At 41.0% G+C, this 21,006-nt stretch overlaps 2 protein-coding genes and 1 long non-coding RNA gene across 3 annotated transcripts in view; 2 read left to right on the forward strand and 1 right to left on the reverse strand.

The window, feature by feature from the left end:
* The first annotated feature begins 231 nt into the window (after positions 1 to 231).
* On the forward strand, positions 232 to 990 carry LOC121814493. Its single transcript, XR_006054376.1, has 3 exons — positions 232 to 415; positions 545 to 622; positions 804 to 990. It is a non-coding gene; the product is annotated as an uncharacterized LOC121814493 (long non-coding RNA).
* A 9,418-nt stretch (positions 991 to 10,408) lies between these two features.
* On the forward strand, positions 10,409 to 17,470 carry eif4g2a (eukaryotic translation initiation factor 4, gamma 2a). Its single transcript, XM_014338141.2, has 20 exons — positions 10,409 to 10,520; positions 10,629 to 10,685; positions 12,062 to 12,187; positions 12,338 to 12,440; positions 12,522 to 12,653; positions 12,735 to 12,801; positions 12,927 to 13,078; positions 13,186 to 13,296; positions 13,410 to 13,592; positions 13,715 to 13,856; positions 13,940 to 14,157; positions 14,237 to 14,344; positions 14,447 to 14,539; positions 14,630 to 14,725; positions 14,823 to 15,038; positions 15,137 to 15,395; positions 15,550 to 15,754; positions 15,882 to 16,090; positions 16,173 to 16,294; positions 16,404 to 17,470. The coding sequence occupies exons 7-20, from the start codon at positions 12,995 to 12,997 to the stop codon at positions 16,467 to 16,469; spliced, it is 2,112 nt and encodes a 703-aa protein (XP_014193627.1). The 5' UTR covers positions 10,409 to 10,520; positions 10,629 to 10,685; positions 12,062 to 12,187; positions 12,338 to 12,440; positions 12,522 to 12,653; positions 12,735 to 12,801; positions 12,927 to 12,994; the 3' UTR covers positions 16,470 to 17,470.
* A 1,696-nt stretch (positions 17,471 to 19,166) lies between these two features.
* The window catches only part of ctr9 (CTR9 homolog, Paf1/RNA polymerase II complex component), an 8,108-nt gene continuing 6,268 nt past the window's right edge, over positions 19,167 to 21,006 (reverse strand). The window contains exons 18-23 of the mRNA XM_005936474.3: positions 20,810 to 20,945; positions 20,527 to 20,682; positions 20,292 to 20,434; positions 20,107 to 20,203; positions 19,880 to 19,992; positions 19,167 to 19,789 (exon numbers count right to left, since the gene is read on the reverse strand). Of these exons, the coding sequence (XP_005936536.1) occupies positions 19,402 to 19,789; positions 19,880 to 19,992; positions 20,107 to 20,203; positions 20,292 to 20,434; positions 20,527 to 20,682; positions 20,810 to 20,945 (1,033 nt within the window). The 3' untranslated portion in view covers positions 19,167 to 19,401. The remainder of the gene's footprint in view (positions 19,790 to 19,879; positions 19,993 to 20,106; positions 20,204 to 20,291; positions 20,435 to 20,526; positions 20,683 to 20,809; positions 20,946 to 21,006) is intronic.

Here is a 21,006-nt window from a genome sequence, read left to right on the forward strand (position 1 = left end):
ATGTAAGAAAGTGTTTATTGATTAAGTTATACACAGTTTACATAAAGTTACCATAAACAACCTCTTCTTCTTGTGTTGTGTTTCACATTAGTAAAGGTCTTTTTTTCCGTAGGTGGCCAAGATGTTGATAAAAGTAAAACACAGAGAGACAAAGAAATATGCAAAATTGGAAGAAGTCAGCTTCACAGATTTTGTGAGTGCAGGTAAGTTATGGTTTGTACTAAGTCATTAAAGAGGAAATGATAATGTTGTTATTAACTGAGTGATGATTTTACTTCAGTGCAGCAGAAGTTTCTCATACCAGAAAATGCAGCACTGAAAGTCACAGATGAGCAGGGTATAGAGGTGGATGAGGATGTCTTTCCTGAACTTGCAGCAGTCAAAGAGGTGTGTTTTGTCATCTATACAGCTGAAGGTAAGTAAATATATGCTCTGATAGATTTTGTAGGATTTGATTTGTACAGTTACTCTTAAATAAACATTTTTAATTTGTCTAATATCCTGTGGTAACAACAGTAAGTTGGATTTATCACATGCATTTCAGACATCCTGGAAACACAATCATCCAAGAAGCTGCGTGACTGCTCAGACCTAACACACTATGTGACACTCACACCTTGTGGTATGTAAATTGTATATTACCATAATAAAATACAAAATAACCATCTGTTCTCCTGGGAGAAAGTATAATTTAATCAAAGCATACAATTTACTGGCCCTATGTGCGTAAATGGTAGCTTTGTTGTGGTTGATTTTTGATTGTATATGCCTTATATTGTAATATTTTTGTTTGTCACCCTCAGATTTGACTGTCCTGAAGCAACATGTGGAAGAGCCCTCCTCTCCAAGTCTAACAGATACATTGTCTGTCTCAACCACCAGCAGTCAGAGCAGTGACACAAGTGATGCCGGACTTCAAATGGTTCAGCCTCTATTGGACAGCATACATGAAAGAAATGTAGATACAGTACTTAATTGACTTATACTTGACTCTTTTGTAGTTGCCATTGAAAAAGCTTAGTCAAAATCTCTACCGTTGTCCAGATTCATATTGTTTCTATCTATAGCCCTATAAGCGTAAAAACTATAATCTCTATCAAAAAAGGAAAGTTTGGAGTCTAACCTTAGAAGTAGAGAGTGTGTCAGGGATCTTTTGCTTTTACTCTTGAATGGTTTCATAAAATATTCACTGGATCTTTCTCTGGGACAGCCAGTCCACTGAAAAAGATGCTTTCTATTTAGTTTTTTACAAATGTCTCTCAAATGAGTAAATGCTTTGTTTGTGTATAATGAACTTACAGGAAAGTCTATCGAAACTATTTCAAGTGTTTCCGTCAGGCAGCAGCAGTCTGAGATGATGGTTGATAAATGTAACAGATAAAAACTTAAGCAGAACAATATCAAAATATAAACATCAGTCCTACAGTTTTATGCCATTAACTCTGCAGTCCCCTCGCTGTTACCTGAACCCCGCTATGATTTACACCACATATCCTAAAACAGCACGGTGGCACGGTGGTTAGCACTGTTGCCGCACAGCAAGAAGGTCCTGAGTTCAATTCCACCATCAGGCCGGGGTCTTTCTGTGTGGAGTTTGCATGTTCTCCCCGTGTTTGCGTGGGTTCCCTCCGGGTACTCCGGCTTCCTCCCACCGTCCAAAGACATGCAGCTTGTGGGGATAGGTTAATTGGATAATCCAAATTGTCACTAGGTGTGAATGTGGAATGTGAGTGTGAATGGTTGTCTGTCCCTGTGTGTTGGCCCTGCGACAGACTGGCGACCTGTCCAGGGTGTACCGCCTCTTCGCCCTATGACAGCTGGGATAGGCTCCAGCGCCCCCCGCGACCCTGAAAAGGATAAGCGGGAGCAAATGGATGGATGGATGGATCCTAAAACAGCAGTTATTAACCTGAGAGTCTCAGTGACATCGGGACCAGCTGGATGAAACATGATGAACCATCTCTGCTCTGTCTGTGTTTCATAGCAGCTCCTCCAGTCTGAGTCTGTACAACATCAGGACACTTCCTGCTGCTCAGTGAGCTGCAGTGAGGCTTAGAGAGCTCATGTTCTCCACTGTGTACAGTGTGTAAATGTTGTGAGTGTAACCCTGCACATGCAGTAAAGACTGCAGCTGTTGTAGCAGAGACATCCTGTTTGCACTGAGGTTAGCTCTGAGCTACATGTTGCTGCTGGTTTTTCAGGTTAGTCACAACAATTTACAAAACTTCAGTTTGACCTCTTACTCTGAGATGTCACATAGATAACAGGCTCCATGTGGAGTCTCTAACCCACCCAGAGTTCTGACTGACCTTTGACCTGCAGCTGTATATCTCTCAGTCTCAGTTCTTCTCTCTCACCGCTGATGGAGCAGGTGTAGTTGCCACTGGTTTTTTTTTTTTTTTTTTTTGTTTTTTTTTTTTTTGTTTTTTTTTTTTTTTTTTTTTTTTTTTTTTTTTGCTGGTTGGTCTTTGTTGGTTTTCTCAGAGTGAGGCTGAAGTCTCCAGTGTCCAGAGCATCAGACCTCATTGATGTGCGTCCGCTGTAATGCTGGTTTTGCCCTGTAAGATCGTCTCCTCCTTCTCGTCGTAGGTGGACAGATTTGGGATCAAGATCAGAGCGAGTCCACATCACTGTGGGGTCATCAGGTATAAAATCTGAGTACTGACAGGGAAGCAGGACAGATCTTTCCCCCTCATTCACCTCCACCACCACAGCCAGGGCATGCTGGGAAACTGAGGACACATAAACACAAATTAACTGCATGCAGTGGGTTTGTCTCAGAGCCCACATTTATCAGCAGGACACAGAGACCAGTTTTACAGTCAGACACTCAAATTGAATGCATTTATTTATTAAATCTGAACATTTAATCTGTGAACACCTGACAGATTAAACTGAGTGTGTCTGTGTTCATGAACCAGCCTCAGTTTGGTGCATTTTACTGAGTTTACAGAAAATGTTGGAAAATGTGACTCTTCCTGGTCTTTGCTTTATTTTCTAAGCACTTCCTTTAAACTCTGCTGTATCTTCATCTTTGTTAAATGTTTTGGAGGACCTGAAGGTTTTCTGCTCCCTCTGAAGAGTTCACTGTGACAGTCTGCCATCACGATGAGCTGTACTGAAACCTCATGTTCCCTTTGAACTGAACGTACTCTCATGATCCATCTCTCTGAGACAGACCAAACTAAACCACCAACTGGCAGAATGAGTCACATGAACACAGCCAACATGTTTTTCATCACAAATACAAAAAACTGCAGCTAACACAAACCATTTAAAAGTGAAAACACGGACTGGTGATAAATGAACTTAAAACCCAGAATGAAGCGTCTCAGTAAGGTGTTGGGATTCTGTGAGCCTCCAGATCAGCTTCACTGCTGCTCAGCATTGTTTCTGTGAGGAGGGATGAGCACTGTTCTTCTGAAATATTCTCTTATTCAGAGACAGATTTACTAAGAGGCGAAGGCTAAAAGGCTGCAACTGCAAAACTATCCCACCAGGAGCAGAAAGGTCTGTCAGTTATTTTATTTTAGTGTTTTGTTTCTGTTAATGCTTCCCCAGTATGTACTGTTCCCTTTAAAGCAGAGTACTGTGTGTGCTGTCAGGTGACTCCACACTGTCCAGTCTGTTGGTGTGCTCCAAAAATCCTGTTTTGCTCAGGATAATTCTTCACTGAGAGACGTGACCCGGTCATATCTGTATTGCAACCATAATTAAAGCGGTTCCAGTTCTCCAAATAAAAAGTGTCACAGCCATCTCATGTAATTGTGAGCGGGGCCTGGGTCTCTACAGTTTAGGTTACTCATGATATTACCTGCTCAGAACCCAAAATATGAACTATGTACATAAACCACAAGACAAGGATTTCATCTGAAATGCATCAGTTTGACTTTATTTCAGGACAAAATAAAGGAAATAAGTTAATTCAATTGGTTTTAGTGTTATTTTAATATGTACCACTGATGAAGGGGTATTCATTACTGTTCATTCACTACAATTTCTAATACCAAATAAAACTAGATAATTAAACACTATGGTGGGCCCACACTCACTCTCACCCATGCACACCTTAATTACAACAGTCTCTAATGATCTGAAAATAAAACCCTGGTTGCCTAAAACCAAATGGCCACTTCATTTGTAAACACACAATAAAATAAAAGGCACATGGAAATATCAGTACTCACGGCTTAGGATAGTTCAAAGAGACAGGCAGGAGAAAAGGGATCAAGAAATGCACATAAATACCCAGCATCCTGATCTCCAAAGATGGAAAACAGTTTAATTTTGAGCATATTTTGGTAAAACTATAGGTGGCAAAAGTACACACATTCTGTAGTTAAGTAGAAGTACAAATACTACTGTTAAAAAATACTGTATTTGTTGGATTATAAGGCGAACTGTCGATGAAGGGGTCTGTTTTCATACATAAGGCGGACTGGATTATAAGGTGCATTAAGCAAAACAAAACAGTCAGATAAGTCAAACTTTACTCAACTCATTCTTCTTGCTTCCTCCACTTCTGCACCATTACTCTATTCCCATGTTGTTGCAGTATATTAATGACTAACCTCGTATTGTGGATGGATTATCTCAGTTGTTCTCCTGACTGAAGTTTGGTCTGTTTACAGCATCCTGCCATGCGATTGCATTTGTCTCTAACCATCAGGAACCTTCACGTTAACTTTTATAAGTGGAAAAGTGTTAGTGTTCATCCTCCCTTCACTTTGTACTTAGCAAAGTCGTACTAAAACATTTTTTGACAGATTTTTGAGCTGTACCACAAAAAATCGGTTTGAGGTCAGTAAGCACAACCAGAATTCATACATAAGGTGCACCAGATTATATGGCGCACTATCAATTTTGGAGAAAATTAAAGGATTTTGAGTGCGCCTTGTAGTGTTGAAGTGCTGATTCAACTTCTTTACTCAAGTAAAAGTAAAAAAGTACAACCTCAAAGTTTTCAAAGTAAGAAAGTAAAAGTAACTCTTTGGAGGACATTTCTATACTTATATTTATATAGGCCTACATACCTGGGAGATGATCAACACCTGCTCTTCGCTGGATCGTTGCTTGACCTGTGTCAGTAAAATCCTGGCTAGGACACTGCAGTCTAGTTCCCGTGGTTTTGCTTCTTGTGTTAACACATGTGCACAGACTAAGGGTGGGATTTGATTATCGATTTATAGATCGATAATCAAATCGATTCTAGCTTGGATAACGTGATATCGATTCATTAAAATCCTGAATCGATTATTTATATATTTATTTTGCCTGAAATGCCAGAATCTCAGGTTAAACCTCACAAAATTTCAACAACCACCAAACAGCTAAAACAGTAAATGAGAGCAGGAACACGGATTCTGCACAAAGACGTAAACACAAAGCGCGGACCCGCCGACGATCAGAATCAGTGAGATGTCGCCTTTCTCACCCGACGGCACGGACACGTCGGGGCTGAAACCGAAGACGGAGTCCGTACATCCTGATCTTTCTGACTTGTTTTGGGTTTCACGTGCTCTCACTGGTCTGCTTGTGTTTTCTTCATTTACTAACGGTTTTTTGGTTCTGGCTGCTTCACTTTGAGACAAGTCAAATAAAGTGTTAATGTTTTGATATGTAGTGTATTTATACCTGAGAATTTCGGTCCAATTTTTTCGGGGCACATTAATCGTTATATTTATTTTTATTATTATTTTTATTATTCGTATGCAATAGTGTTATTTATAGTTTTAGATGGATTTATCCAACAATAAAGGTTCCTATAGCACTTTTACTTACGCACATAGAAGATTGTGCAGTTTTGACATTATCGCCATACTCACCTCACAACCATCCGAGATAATCCAGGTGGCTCCCAAACCAATACCACGAGACAGCACAAATACACAGTCTGTGCACATTGTTAACACAAGAAGCAAAAAAAACACAGGGATACTAAGTAAAAAAGCACAATACAAAAAAAAAAAAAAAAAAAAAAAAAAAAAAGGGGGAGAAACACTCAAACCAATCTGTGACAGTCATTATAGCACCAACAGCCGGACCCCGGCACATGAGAGAAGAAACAAAGAAGAAAAAGGGAATAAAGAAATCCCAACAGTCAAAGTACGGGCATTGAGGAGACTGTGGACAGCAGTCCGAGAAGAGAGCAAGAGCATAAATTACCAACAAGTAAAGAACAATAAATCAGGCAAAAGACAGACTCTTGACATGAGTTATGAACCGTGACCAGGTTTTGTCATATTTACTCTCCAAGCCGCGCACGGTATACCTAATTTTTTCCAGAGCTAATCCCAACATCACCTCTCTAATCCAATGGACGTAGGAAGGAGGGTTCGACGCCTTCCAGCTCAGCAGTATCAGACGGCGGGCATGCAACGAGGCAAAGGCTATTGCGTTTTTGTGGAGGGGAGAGAGTCTCAGCTCTTCCCGAGGTACACCGAAGATAGCTATCAAAGAGTCAGGCCGCAGTGTTTCACCCGATATAGCTGACAGTGATTGAAAAATTGATGCCCAGAAACCATACAGAGAGGGACATGACCAAAACATGTGCCCCAAAGAAACAGGAGAGTAATCACATCTAGGACAATTCGGTGCAACATCAGGGTACAGTTTAGACAGTCTGTCATTAGAGTAATGGAGCCTGTGGACGACCTTAAATTGAATCAGGCCATGTCTAATACAGAGAGAAGACGTATGTATACGCTGTATGGCTTTCTTCCAGATGTCTTCTGACATGAGTTCTCCAACCTCCCCTTCCCACGCCGCCTTAGGTTTGTCCCATGTATGAGGGCAGCTTTCAAGAATCAATGCATAAATCTTCGATATTGCTCTTTTAGTGGGCTGACTCACATTAAGAACTAGATACAGTAGGTCCTTAGAGGGCAGAGACGGGTACCCTGGGAGAAATTTAGAGGCAAAACTCCGAGCCTGAAGGTATCTGAAGTAGTGAGACTTTGGTACGTTATGGTCTTCACACAAATATTTAAATGAGACAAAGCCATCCTCAGTGAAGAGATCTTGAAAGAAAACCAGACCGTTTCTGTGCCAGATTGCAAATGAATGATCTATTTGAGATGGTGTAAAAAGATGGTTAAACATTATCGGAGAAAAGCTACAAGTATTTGTCAAGTTAAAATGTTTCCTGAATTGACCCCAGATCTTAATTGAATTTTGAACCACCAAATTGGAGTTCAGTCCAGATGCTTTGACATTCAGTGGGAGAGGGGCAGTTAAGATCGAAATCGGGGAGATTGGGAGTGTAGCTCTCAGTTCCATATCTGCCCAGACTGGACCCTCCCCATCCGCAAACATGGTTATCCAATATGTCAGCTTGACAATGTTAGCAGCCCAATAATAGAATAAGAAATTAGGTAAGCCCAAACCACCATCAGCTTTAGCTCTCTCCAGGCTTGCTCTCCTTATGCGTGCAGGTTTTTTGTTCCATATGAACAAAGAGACAAAGCGATCCAGCTGGGCAAAATAGGATTTGGGGAGAAAGATGGGGATCATTTGGAATAGATAAAGAAACCTGGGCATTACAGTCATCTTCACCACATTTATCCGTCCTGCCAGCGAAAGTGGAAGTTTTGACCACCTATCCAGATCAGATTTAGTACTGTCCAGAATAGACCTGTAGTTATACTGGAAAATAGTCTTAATCGAGCCAGCTATTTCCAGTCCCAAATATGTGAATTTGTCATTTTCAATTTTAAAAGGCAAATCGTCATAAGTGGTCTGTTTTGCCAGATCTTGTGCTTCCTGGTTGTGGGGATGCCACCTGGATGGGGGTGGGGGGTAGGGTTCGCAACTTTTGTAAGAAATTCTGGACTGTTTTGTTGGAAAACTATAAATAAAGTTGTAAAAAAAAAAAAAAAGAAATCCCACAACAGAACACCACGAGGAGCATAGGTCAAACCACTAAATATAAATGTTTTAATCATAACAGATTTAAACATCTCTGGCTGGTTGCACTTGGGTATCAATATGGCTGATTGGAAAGTATCAGAACACGCATTAATAAATGTCTTTGCTCTGCCCCTCACCACCAACCAGCCGCAGCAGATGACTGCCCCTCCCTGAGCCTGGTTCTGCCAGAGGTTTCTTGCTGTTAAAAGGGAGTTTTTTCTTCCCACTGACACCAAAGCACTTGCTCACAGGGGGTCATCTGATTGTTGGGGTTTTCTCTGTTTTCTCCGTATTATTGAGTCTTTATCTTACAATATAAAATGCCTTGAGGCAACTGTTGTTTTGATTTGGTGCTATATATAAAATTGAATTAATCTTTTTCCTGCAACATTTTGAGTAAAAAGACTGAAAACCCAGCAACTTCTGTGGCTGACTGTGTGTTTGGAAAAGAGAGCCCTAGATTTAAGTTTCACTAATGGAGTTAGTGTAGTTCCATGAGTAAAGTTACAATACATCTAGCCTTCATTGACATCTCTTTCCTTATACATGCCAATCTCCACCTATTCAGAATAACAAAAAAATATATAGAGTGGATACAAGCAAAACATCATCTTATAAATATGGCTGGGAAATGTGAGATGTTCAATGAAAACATATGTAATTAAGCAGTCAAAAGAGTGAAGTGGAAAATCTAACATGTCAAATGTATGAACCAGTACAATTTAAAAAAGGTTAGTTTTGATAATATAATATTAATATTTGTATCCACTTTAAACCACTGAATGAATTAAAATATAAAATCAAAAGGCAAAATAGAAATACAAATCAATGTCATATTAAGGTCAGTTAACTCAATTTTATTACAGTCTGAAATGTCACCACATTATTTCATAATTTTAAACGAAGATTGAAAAGATTGGAAAAAGGCAGATGAAATAATATGTAAATAAAAACCTAGCAGATAAACCAGAGCCAAATGCATTTGATAGCAAAGGTTTATTTACTTACTGTACCTCATGATGGTTACTTAATGAGACAAAAAGTTCGACCGCTTGCGTAATTCTTTTAGTTTGTGCTTGGTTTGAAGCTTTTCTACTCTGTGACAGAAAGTAGTCCCTAACACGAGAAAAAGTGAGTGATGTGGCCTGACGTGATTCTTAAATACTGGTCAGATTTTGTCCTTGTATGTCTCCCCACGTTGAAAAGAAAAACAAACCTGCCTAGCGGGTGGGGTGAAACTGAATTGCGAAACGCAACATGTGACCGTCGGCAGGGCGTGGGTGATGACGTCAGAGCCATCCCATTCAAATAGCAGAGTTCATATGACGTACCTATACAGCCGTCGCTCTTTCCTTCGCCGTAGCAAGTAGCTAACAGAGCCAAGCCGTCGTGTTCTTGAGGGCGACATTGCATAACCCTTATAGGTTAAAAACGAATTTTGAGCTCTCGTTTCTTTCTTGATTTTATTTTTTATCTCTTGGTTGACAAGAAAACAATTAAGCTGACGTTCCTTTTGTAAAGGTAAGATCTTGCGGTTGTTTTTAGTTTGGCCTGGCTAAGGTTAGCCGGTCTACTAGAAAGTTCGCTTTAGTTGGTGATGGTGGATAAGAATTTGGGGCGGCGGCAAAATATCAAGTTAGATATGTCTTCTTTGGCGTTGATTCGCCTGGTCAGCATCGAATAAGTTGTGAGGTATGGGGTTTATGGCCAGACTGAAGGCTTTGAGTTGTTTACAGCTTGTTAGCTCATAGCTTACCGGCGGCCTACAGAACAAAACCAAAATGTCGGTGCGTGGACATCCGGTTTCTAAACAAAGGCCCCATCAATCCCACTGTTAGGATTTTCCATCTTGACTAGGGTGAAGAATTTTCTAATTATTAAAAAATGTATAAGTTCGTGACAGTTTGGTTGACATATTAAACATGAGTTTTGGTTAAACAAAAGACTTTTTACCAGCGTGCTGGGGTTTTTGGTAGCGGTGGAATCTCAAACATTCGTGGGGAATGCTAGAAAACGGGTAACTAAACGTGTACTGACAAATATGTTTTTATCCGCTGTCGGAGTTAAAATTGTAGATTTGTCCTACTTTCACAAAGCGTTTCCTGTGACGATGCCAATTGTTATTAGGATTACGTTTATTCTAGCTGATTTATAGATCTCCATGCAATATTCTAGTTTCAAAAGGTAATTTCAATAAACATAGATAATGGAAACCGGGCGTCGACTTCTCAGTAGCTTGTTGTGCTAGGAAATGTTCCAGTTACGCAACGCTAGCATGCTCTGCTTCCACATTACTGGTAAGGGGACACGTGTTAGCGTTGATGTACCTTCGCAAGTTCCCTGAAACTTACTAAACGGAAACCAAAAGCGAAAGAGTACGTTGGGTATTATTGTCTTGTGTTTGCATGTGTCTTCATAACAGTCAGATGTGCTACTGTGGCCTTGTTTGTGTATGACACGTTAGGTCTTGGCTAATATGCTGCTGTGTCTTGACTTCCAGGTAGCTCTTTGCCCCCCCCCCCCACTCCCAGGACTCAATTCTTTTCAGATATTCTTTGTCAAGCCGCCAAAGTGGAGAGTGTCGTCGCACCAGGAGGTCCTTCTCGTTTCAGGTATTCAACCTTACTCCACCATGTCTGGCTCCATTTACACCCAAGCACCTCTCACATAGTTCCCAAAATGTTAAGTTAAAAAACATCTTTCCTCTTTTTGTATCACAGTGTAGGGGGAGGAGGTGGGGGTGCACCTCAGCACTATCCCAAAACTGTCGGCAACAGGTGATTGTTGTTGTTGTTTTTTTAACTTTATTATACATGTAACACATTAGTCATCACATCATCCACATACAGATGTTTACAAGAATCACAATTAGTGTTTCACCTGTTATACTCAAAACTGAAGTTTCATAAATGGAAGTGTCAGTCATCAGTCTGACATCTTACCCTTGACAAATACTCCCCAATTGTTATATTGTCTTTTTTCAAAAGTGACCCTAAACTAATATTTTAAAAAGGGATAAAAAAAGAACACACAGTTGACAACTTCTAAACAAATGCTAAATTGGAATGTGCACTGATAGTGAAAATAAACTGAGAACACAAATTATCAAACTGCCAACTGCTGTAACCTACTAGTGATCAACTTCAAAAACGCATAAACCTGAGTAAAGTATGACTGTCTGGTTTGACTTCATGCTTTAGGTCTTTTCATGTGTAACAACATGAGTAAAATGTAAGTATTATATGTGACAGAATCGAGCCCTTGTAATCTAACTACAAAACTGGGTGTTCCAGGATGGTTGTTCAGCTGTGGTTTATCAGTACTATGCTGAACTTTGCAGTCTTTTGTCTGCACTTTGTAGCTGTGTACTATCACATGGTGAAATTGTCAAAAATATGCGATAACTGGATGTGTGGGCTTTTCTTTTGCTTTTTTGTAGATAAGACAATCTGAATAAACATGATTTGTTTGCAGTTACTTAAGCAAGAAACAATCATAGCAGGTGGTGGTGGTGACTGTGGCTCAGTTGAACCCAGCCTGATTCAGTGTGTTGTTTGCCTCCTGAAGTGTGGGGGGTCGGGAGCAGAGCTGGCAGGGAGAAGACCAGTTGAGGCTGGTTTAAACTACTTGTAGAAATAGATCATTGTTTACAAAAAACTCCAGTAGCTTCCCTCTAATGTTACTAAAACAGTTGAACAGAGTGTAACTTTCACTGCCGTATTCATGTTGAAACAAATTGCAGTTGGTCTAGTGAAGCTGAAAAGAAAATGGCTAAAAATGTAAGGATATGACTCAGTACCCTGGTAGGACGGTAGCTTCCTTTTGTTTAGGTTAAAGAATCTAAATAAAGTCTTAATCTTGGAATTTCAAAGCCTTCTGTCACAGCAGTTTTACAAGTCTGTTCAGTGTTGCCAGTGTGAACGTTATGACACTGGCAACACTGAACCAGCAGCATGTGAATTGAAGCGGTCTGACTTGTACCATAACTCGTTCTATAATAAGTCATGCAAACTTCAAGTAGGAGCACAATATTTGTCATTCCTGGCTAAAAGTCAGACTCTTAACTATGTTGTCTGTGTAACCAAATCCGGGCTAAATATCAGCAAGACAAGACCATTACCCTGATAACCTTTGCTGTCGTTGTTGATTATAGCGAGTTCCTGGGGAAAACCCCAGGTTCTAGCGTTCAGAGATGGGTACCTTCTCGAAGCACTAGACGAGATGCCAGCTCCTCCAACGAGAAAGGGCAAAATGATGCAATCTTCAGAAAAGTGAGAGGGTACGTTTCCCTTTAATAGGGTTTGTACTTATTTTACGTAAACTGTAATTTGTATTGTTTAAATGTCATTTTAATATGGATGTTGAAGGCTGCTGTTTGTGCTGTATTATCATTTAAGATTTTTAATACAAACGTTTCTTTCGCCTTCAGCATACTTAATAAGCTGACTCCTGAGAAGTTTGACAAACTATGCCTGGAGCTCCTCAATGTGGGTGTAGATTCAAAAGTTGTCTTAAAAGGAATCATCTTGTTGGTGAGTATTTTCCTAACTGCTGTTCTCCTATTCATAGAATATTTAAAAATGGGATCTTAATGCGTTTTTGTGTTTCTCAAGATTGTTGACAAAGCCCTCGAAGAGCCCAAGTATAGCCAGTTGTACGCTCAACTATGTCTACGCTTGGCAGAGGATGCACCAAACTTTGAAGCCCCAACAACAGAAAGTCAGGCAACACAAAAGCAGAATAGTGTAAGTTTTAAGCATTCAAATGTACTCTGTACTCCTGTTGAGTATCTTCTGTCTGGATTTTGAATGACTTCTGTCTTGCAGACCTTCCGAAGGCTTCTGATTTCTAAGCTTCAAGATGAGTTTGAGAATCGTGCCAGGAATGTTGACCGTGAGTAACTTGCATTTGTAACTGTGGACTGTTACAAAATGGGAATTTGGTCAAGGGTTTTTTGAGAGCTGTTATTTAAATTTTTTTTTTTTTTCTCTCCTTCTTTCTTCTTCAATCCACTGTAGACTTCGACAAACATGACAGCCCACTCACCTCTGAGGAGGAGGAACAGCGTGCAATTGCAAAGATCAAGATGCTGGGCAACATCAAATTCATCGGTGAACTGGGCAAACTCAACCTCATCCATGAATCTATTCTCCACAAGTGCATTAAAACAGTAAGTTCCAATAAAGCGCAAGTACATGGGATGGTTTTATCAAAAATCCAGTTTTCATTCCTGTGGTGTAAGAAATTAACAGTTGTTTAATTATTTTGTTCTTTAAGCTGCTGGAGAAGAAGAAGAGAGTCCCACTTAAGGATATGGGTGAAGATTTGGAATGCCTCTGTCAGATAATGAAAACAGTTGGTCCTAAACTTGATCATGAAAAGGCAAAGGTGAGTGTGTGGAAATTAAACTGAAAAAGATGAGTCTTGTCTTGAGGTCCTTGGTTGTTCAATAACTTTTTTCTTTTTTTTTCTTTTTTTTTTTTACTTTTTCTCGCTTACAGTCTTTGATGGACCAGTACTTTGCTCGCATGCAATCCTTAACCAACAGCAAGGATCTGCCTGCACGGATTCGCTTCCTGCTGCAGAACACGGTGGAGCTGCGACACAACAACTGGATGCCTCGGAAAGCTTATGTTGACAATGGACCAAAGACTATTACCCAAGTTCGTCAAGATGCAGTAAAGGTTAGTTTACCATATCCTTTCAGTTTATCACAGGCTGATGAGGATTGATCTGATTTGCTGGATGACTAATGTAGCCCACAATCGGTGTATCCTTGGATCCTGACTTTTTCTGTGCTTTGTAGGATTTGGGCGTTTTCATTCCACCTTCAAGTGATTCAATAAGGAATGACTTCTTCATGGACAGTTCCTCCTTCCTTCCAGGAAAGATCAAGTATGATAGGGAGACTCTTGGTGGGCTGGCCGACATGTTTGGACAAATGCCTGGTATGTAGAGTCATGCTGCTTTCTTTGAAGTGTAACTCATGCAGAGATTTCAGTCTCTAAAGGCTCTGTCTTATGTTGTGTAGGAAGTGGCATCGGCACAGGCCCAGGGGTAATTCAGGACCACTATTCCCCAACCATGGGTCGCCACCGCGGCAGTGCTCCAGGGGTAATTCAGGACCACTACTCACCAACCATGGGTCGTCACCGTAGCAGCCCACTCTTTAATGGCCACAGTGGAAACAGCAATGGTTCACACCAGCCATATGAAAATGAAAGCAAGCCGTTCATAAAACCGAACCAGGTACATTATAGTTCAGCTCTGTTGGTTTTAATCTGAGATGGTCATTGCAATACTCATTCTGTTTTTAAACTTTTCAAAGGGGAGAAATTCACCAGTTTTCAACCATAAACAGAATCACTCAGTCCAGATGCAGTCAAAGGATATGGCTCCAAGGTTCGGCAAGAAGGGGAAAGTCAATGCAGATGAGGTACAGCTGCTTACATTGATGGTTTGTTAGTGTCATTGTTGCACATGATTATGTGATAATAAATTGTGGTTAATCTGATGCATTAATACTCCGTCATTCCAGATCAGTCTGAGGCCAGCACAGTCCTTCATTATGAATAAAAACCAAGTGCCAAAGCTGCCGCCACAGACAATGATGCCTTCTCCAGTTGGACAGGTAACAGACAATAAACTTAAAACATGTGAGCAGAGCTGATGGGGCAGTTTCAGGAAATGCATGCTAAGTTTTCTTTTTGTGGCCCTACAGCTTGGCCTTAAAGCCAATCCTCCTCCAATTCAGGAAAAACCTGCAAAGTCTAACAAAAAGGCTCCTCCCACAAAGGAAGAGTTGTGCAAAATGACGGTAAGTTTGTTCAAAGCTTTACCCATGACTTCCTAAGTAATGTGTTATATATGGGGCCTTCATAGCCTGATATTTTATTCCCCCCTCATCTTTAAAGGAGACACTACTCACAGACTACCTAAACAACAAAAATGTTAACGATGCAGTGAGTGCTGTGAAAGAGATGAAGGCCCCCAAACACTTCTTGTCAGAGATGCTGAACAAGATCATAGTCTGCTCACTCGATCGTTCAGATGAAGATAAGGAACATGCAAGCACTCTGATTCACACCCTCTGCACAGAGGGCCTCGTCACTGGTGACAACATATTGCAGGCAAGTTTCATTAAAGTTTTTTTTTTTTTTTTTTTTAAATTGACAGTGTAATCAAATACACCATATTAACCTTGTGCCTGCCACACATTTTCAAACAGGCCTTCCTGGGTGTTCTGGACCAGTGTCCCAAGATTGAGGAAGAAATCCCACTGGTGAAGTCGTACCTGGCTCAGTTTGCAGCACGAGCGATCATTGCTGATCTGGTCAGCATTGCAGACTTGGCCCATCAGCTGGAGAATGGCACACATTTCCCACTCTTCCTGCTCTGTCTGCAGCAACTAGTGAAACTGAAAGACCGTGAGTGGCTGACTGACCTGTTCCAGCAGAGCAAGGTCAACATGCAGAAGATGCTGCCTGGTAGGTGAAAGGACACACTGGCCACACTGGTTTTAAATTCAGTGTCATTGGGTTTTCTTTTCTCCTTAGGAGGAAGAATTGGTGTGTGGGTTTTTTGGGGTTTTTTTTTTTTTCTCTTCTTCCCCATTACTGACTAGTAATTATGCTCCCATAGAAATTGACCAGAACAAGGACCGGATGCTGGAGATTCTGGAGGGTAAAGGCCTCAGCTTTTTGTTCCCACTGATGAAGCTGGAAAAGGAGCTGCTGAAGCAGATCAAAGTGGATCCTTCTCCGCAGTCAATCTACAAGTGGATCAAAGACAACATCTCTCCAAAACTTCACACCGACAGAGGCTTTGTCAACATTCTCATGACCAGGTACAGCAGTGGACAGTATTTATAGTGACTCAGTCTGTATTGATGAAGCAAGCACATGCCATCAGCCACTGGTTTTTGTGGTTTTCGGTCAAGTGCTTTAACGCGTGTTGGTCTTCTGGTCCTCCAGTTTCTTGCAGTACATTGCTTACGAGAGCAACCCTGACGATGATGAAGAGCAGCATGCAGCGCCCAGTAAGGACCAGCTGGAGGAAGAGAAGCAGCTCCTGCTCTCTTTCAAGCCGGTGTTGCAAAAGTTTCTTCACGATCACATTGAGCTGCAAGTCAGTGCACTGTATGCCCTGCAGGTGCACTGCAATGCCAAGAGGTTCCCTAAAGGTGTGTGCATGCATGTGCAGTTACAATAAAACATAACCTTAAATAAAGCTGGTTGCTAACTTATTTTCCTTTTTCCAATTAGGCATGCTGCTGCGCTACTTTGTGAACTTTTATGACATGGAAATAATTGAAGAGGAAGCCTTCCTTTCATGGAAAGAAGATCTCACCCAAGAGTATCCAGGGAAAGGAAAAGCATTATTTCAGGTAATGTGCAGCCATTGAATTATGGCGTTGTGTGGACTGCCTCCATTGACACCATTGTGCCTATTTGTAAATGAAACCCTTCAGTGGATGTATTGTTGTTCTGGTGCAGGTGAATCAGTGGCTGACCTGGCTGGAGACTGCAGAAGAGGAGGAGTCAGAGGATGAAGAGTACTGAGGAATAGGCCAAAGCCATGTCTTATCAGATGCAGACTTGTTTTGGGGTTTTTTTCCCTCCTTATTTTTCCATCTTTTTTGTTTTGTTTTTTTTTCCTCCTGTCTTTCACGCTCTTCTTGTAACCACTGTTACAGTTCATTTCACAATGAGATTGTTCTGCCAGCATCACAAATCTTATTTATGCTCTAAGTTTCTATACTGTTCTCTTTGATGTCCTACAGCAGATGTTTTATACACTTCAATCAACTTGGGTTTAAGAGTAGACAGTATTTAGCAGGAAAATGCACCAGCACCCAGAACTTGACCCATTTTTGTCACCTTTTTACATCTGGTAGGAGTCACCAAGTGCTGTCGCAATTATTTAAAAACTGTTTACAAAAGAGGGAGCTCACATTGCAAAGAGGCTTTCTCCTTTTTTAATCTACATTTGCTAATCAGTTTTTAAATGCACTTTGCTTAAACATCATGAGTCGTTGCAATAGTAAAAATTTAACTTCCCTTGATTTGTTAAACGTGATCATGACGTTGTTGTCTGCCATGATTATAATGAGACTAATGCTTAGAAATCGACCATTTCTTAACCTGGGTGAGGCCTGTTTTACTTGCACGGTGTGATTTCAGTTACCGCCTTGTAGTTTAATGAATCGAGAGGGTTTTTTTATGTATGAAACAAGTTGTGCTGTCAGGAATGAATCTGTGTGGCCTTTTGTTTCCTTTTTTAATTTATAAGGATATACCTCTGTTTCTCGGACTATACTTGAATGTCTCGGGTTTTGACATTGAGACAGCCAAAGCTTGGTTTCCTTTGCTACGGTTGTTTGTCACTTGTGGAAATTTTGTCCATCTGCCATATTTGTCAAGTTCTTAAACGGTCTTTTTATCTTCATGAAATTACCAAGAATGTACTGTTTGTGTACTCTTCTTCTGGAGTGTTGTAACATTGTGTGCTAGAAGTCGAGTGTACAACTACAGATCAACCTTGAATAAAGTTTAACAGTTGATGGCTTTGTCCTGCTGTGTCCTTTTTCCACCTCCCCCAGCCAAAGTCATAAAACTTGAAAAATGGTATGTCCTCCTAAAAAGCTATCACTTCTCAGGTTTAGGCCACAAAGCACGCGGATCACAAGAACATAGTTATGACACTATGAAGTGACTATTGTAGTGTATATTACACTACATAAAATTGCAATATAAAGTTGAAATTGAGGTGCCCCTCTCATGCTGCCGTTTTCTCTGTAGATGTGTAGGGTGTTAAGGGTGTACATCTACTGCAGTGTGTATACTTGTACTAATAGATGGAGGAATTGTACAGAGAGCCACAGCAGGTAATGGTTCCCTGTGTTATTCAGTGGTGCATTTGGGTAATCTGTTTTACTGAACATGTGCCTTTGACTGACCAGCACATCATGGAGTAGGTAGGTGGGAGGCAGTGTCCTTGATTTAGAAACATACACCTTCAGTTTATTAAAATTATAGCATAGATTGAACAAGCTGCTGAAAACATGCTTCAGATTCTGATCCATGTTGACATGATGGCATCACACAGATGCTGCATATGTGATATGAATCTCCTACCACATCTCAAACGTGCCCCATTGGTCTGAGATCTGGTGATTGTTGAGGCCATTTGAATAAAGTGGATTCATTGTCATGTTTAAAATGATTTGAGGTTTGTGATATGACACATTATCCTGCTAGAAGCAGGTATGTGGGTACAATGTGGTCCTACAGGAATGGACATGGCCAGCCACCATACAAAGGCTGGTGTTTAAACAGTGTTTAGTTGGTACTAAGGGGCCCAAAGTGTGCCAAGAAACTATCACACACCCTCAGAAGCCTTAACCATTGATACAAGACAGGATGTATCCATGCTTTTATGTTTACACCAAATTCTGACCCCATCATGTAGCAATGTAGCTGAAGTGGAGACTAATCACAGCTGGCATTCTCTTTAAACCCTCGAGATGGTTGAGTGAGAAAATCCCGTCAGTTTTTGAAATACTTACACCAACAACCATGTTACATTCAAAGTCATTTAAATCACTTTTGTTCTCCATTTTCATGCTCAATTTGAACTTCAGTGGGTTGTCTTGACTACATCTACAAGCCTAAATGCACTGAGCTTCCTGCCACGTGATTGGCTGATTGGATAGTTGTGTGAGTTGAACGGCTGTACCTAACAAAGCAGATGGTGCTTTGTTAGGTAAAAAGGTGACAAAATGGGTCAAGTTCTGGGTGCTGGTTGAATTGTTATGACTTTTACGTACTTGCTACATGTTTGTCTATAGTTTTGGTGATTTGTCTTCATACACAAGTAAAAACAATGTTAAATCAAGTGTTTCTCTCAGTATTTTATCAACACCACCTTACCAAAAATGTAAAACATAAATATAAATATACCTGTACTTGCATGACAAATTATGACTGTGGAGGAAATAGAGATGAAAAGATGTGGTATGAACCCATTGTTAGTATGAATGAATAGTAGTCTTATTGAACATCAGCGTAACCAGGCATAGCAGACAACAATTACAGTGATGTGTCGACCTGATTTAACTCAGCAGGTGTTTGATCACATCACGATGCCCCTGCTGTCGAGCACAAGTATAGGACACCTTTTTTAATGCTCTACTGTGGTTTACAGCCCCTGCACACCTTACCGGTACTTTTCAAAGGCAAATAAACATCTGTACAAAATAAGCAACAAATGTTTTGGGGTTTTTTTTATTTAACTTTTTTTTTCTTTACACATTTTAGCAAATTTTAACAAAACATCAAGAAAAGAAATTCCCAGTAAGACGTGACCAAAACACTATGCGCGAAAACAGAAAAAAAATGATCATACGGACAGAAATTCTGCTTTTATTTCAAACAAAAATGCAGATGTTTAAGAGTTTTCTCAGCGTTACATGAGTCTGGGTGATGTGAAGAGTTAATCACTGTCATCATCTTCGTTGTTGGAGGCCTCCTGCTCGGAGCCATTGTCAGAGCGGCGTGGGGAGCCCTCGTTGTCCGATCCCGCTTCAGATCCTCGGTCCGATGCCGGAGCGGGTGATCCAGCCCTAGATTCGTCGTCTGATCCCGACCGACTCCTCTTGCTCTCATTGTCCGACTGTTCAGAGTCAGACTGCCTCTGCACCCTTCTCTTCTTCACTGGACGGTCGCTGCCAGATTCGTCGTCGTCAGAGCCGGCGGAGCGCCGAGGGCTGCCTGCCTCACTACCGGAGCGGTTACGGCCGCCGTCGGAGTCGCTGTCAGATGCAATGCGCTTCCTGTGGCCGACTTCATCGTCAGATCCCGAACCACTGTCTCTTTGATGTCTGGATGGGAGAAAGAGCGCCATGAGGTTTGTGTCAAATAATGTTTTCAAGGCTTCGTAATACTGTAAAAATCTCACATTAAGCTTTTACCTGTCTTCTGCTATTTTCAGTCCATCCTCATCTGAGGAGGACTCAGAAGACGAAATGATAGCCTTAGATTTGATCTTTCCTTTAAGAGACGGAGGCAGACGCTCAGGCTGAGACTGAAATGAGAAAGATGTTACAATTATAAGAGAAACTGGAGCTGAAAACTGATTTTGTAAATTCTGAAAACTAATTGAGACAGAAAAAAACAGCAAATAATGACTAAAGCGGACCTTCTCGATCTTCTTGCGTCCTTCTTTGGGTTTACGCTGCTTCTTGGGTCGTGATGTTCCTTCCTCATCGCTGTCATCTTCTCCTCCTTTAGCAGGTCTGCAACACAAAATTGAATCCCAGAATCTAAATGTTGTGCTCTACAGTCAGACTAAACAACATTTTGCATTCACTGCAGAACACTTACCTCCTCTTCTTCTTCTTCCTCTCTCCCTTCTCATCCTCCTCCTGTTCGCTGCTACTGGCCTTTCTCTTCTTCTTCTTCTTCAACGGCAGGTCCTCGTCAGACTCGTCATTAACAAAATCGTCCATGTCGCCTCCTTTCTTACGCTTGGAGAGAAAAACAAAAGAAAAAGTGTTAACCACAATGCATTAAGTGCAGTTTAGAGCTCGCTGCTGGGTTTAGCAGTATTAACACTCACACGTCCTCCTCCACCACTGCTGCCCTTCTTCTTTTCTTTGGGCATTTCCTTTGATCCCTCTGCAAAGGTCAGCAGGTTCTTGGTCTTTTCCACATACAAAGCTCTCTGCTCCAAAAGCTTCTTCTGCTCCTCCACTTCTCTGTTCCTCTTTTCCTCCTAAAGAAAGTTAGTTATTGAGACAACCCAACAGATGACTGATTAGTTTATTTAAAAAATGAATCACAGTCAGACATTATGGGCAAAATGAAACGCATCATGGTGATTACTTAAAAAAAAAAGGTACCTGTTCCTTTATCAGCTGTTGGCGCAGCAGGTCTCTCTCCTGCTCTTGTTTGGCTCGAAGCTCTTTCTCCTCCTCGTCCTGCTTTCTGGCTCTAGCTACATGGTACTGAGCTTGACTCAGCAAGTCAGAGCACTGCCTGCATTCCCAAAACACACCAATATTCCAAATTATGTTACAAAAGACACCAAACACCCCCC

Source organism: Haplochromis burtoni, unplaced genomic scaffold (genome assembly GCF_018398535.1).
Source record: "Haplochromis burtoni strain Fernald_Lab_line unplaced genomic scaffold, NCSU_Asbu1 Contig_50, whole genome shotgun sequence".
NCBI lineage: Eukaryota > Metazoa > Chordata > Actinopteri > Cichliformes > Cichlidae > Haplochromis > Haplochromis burtoni.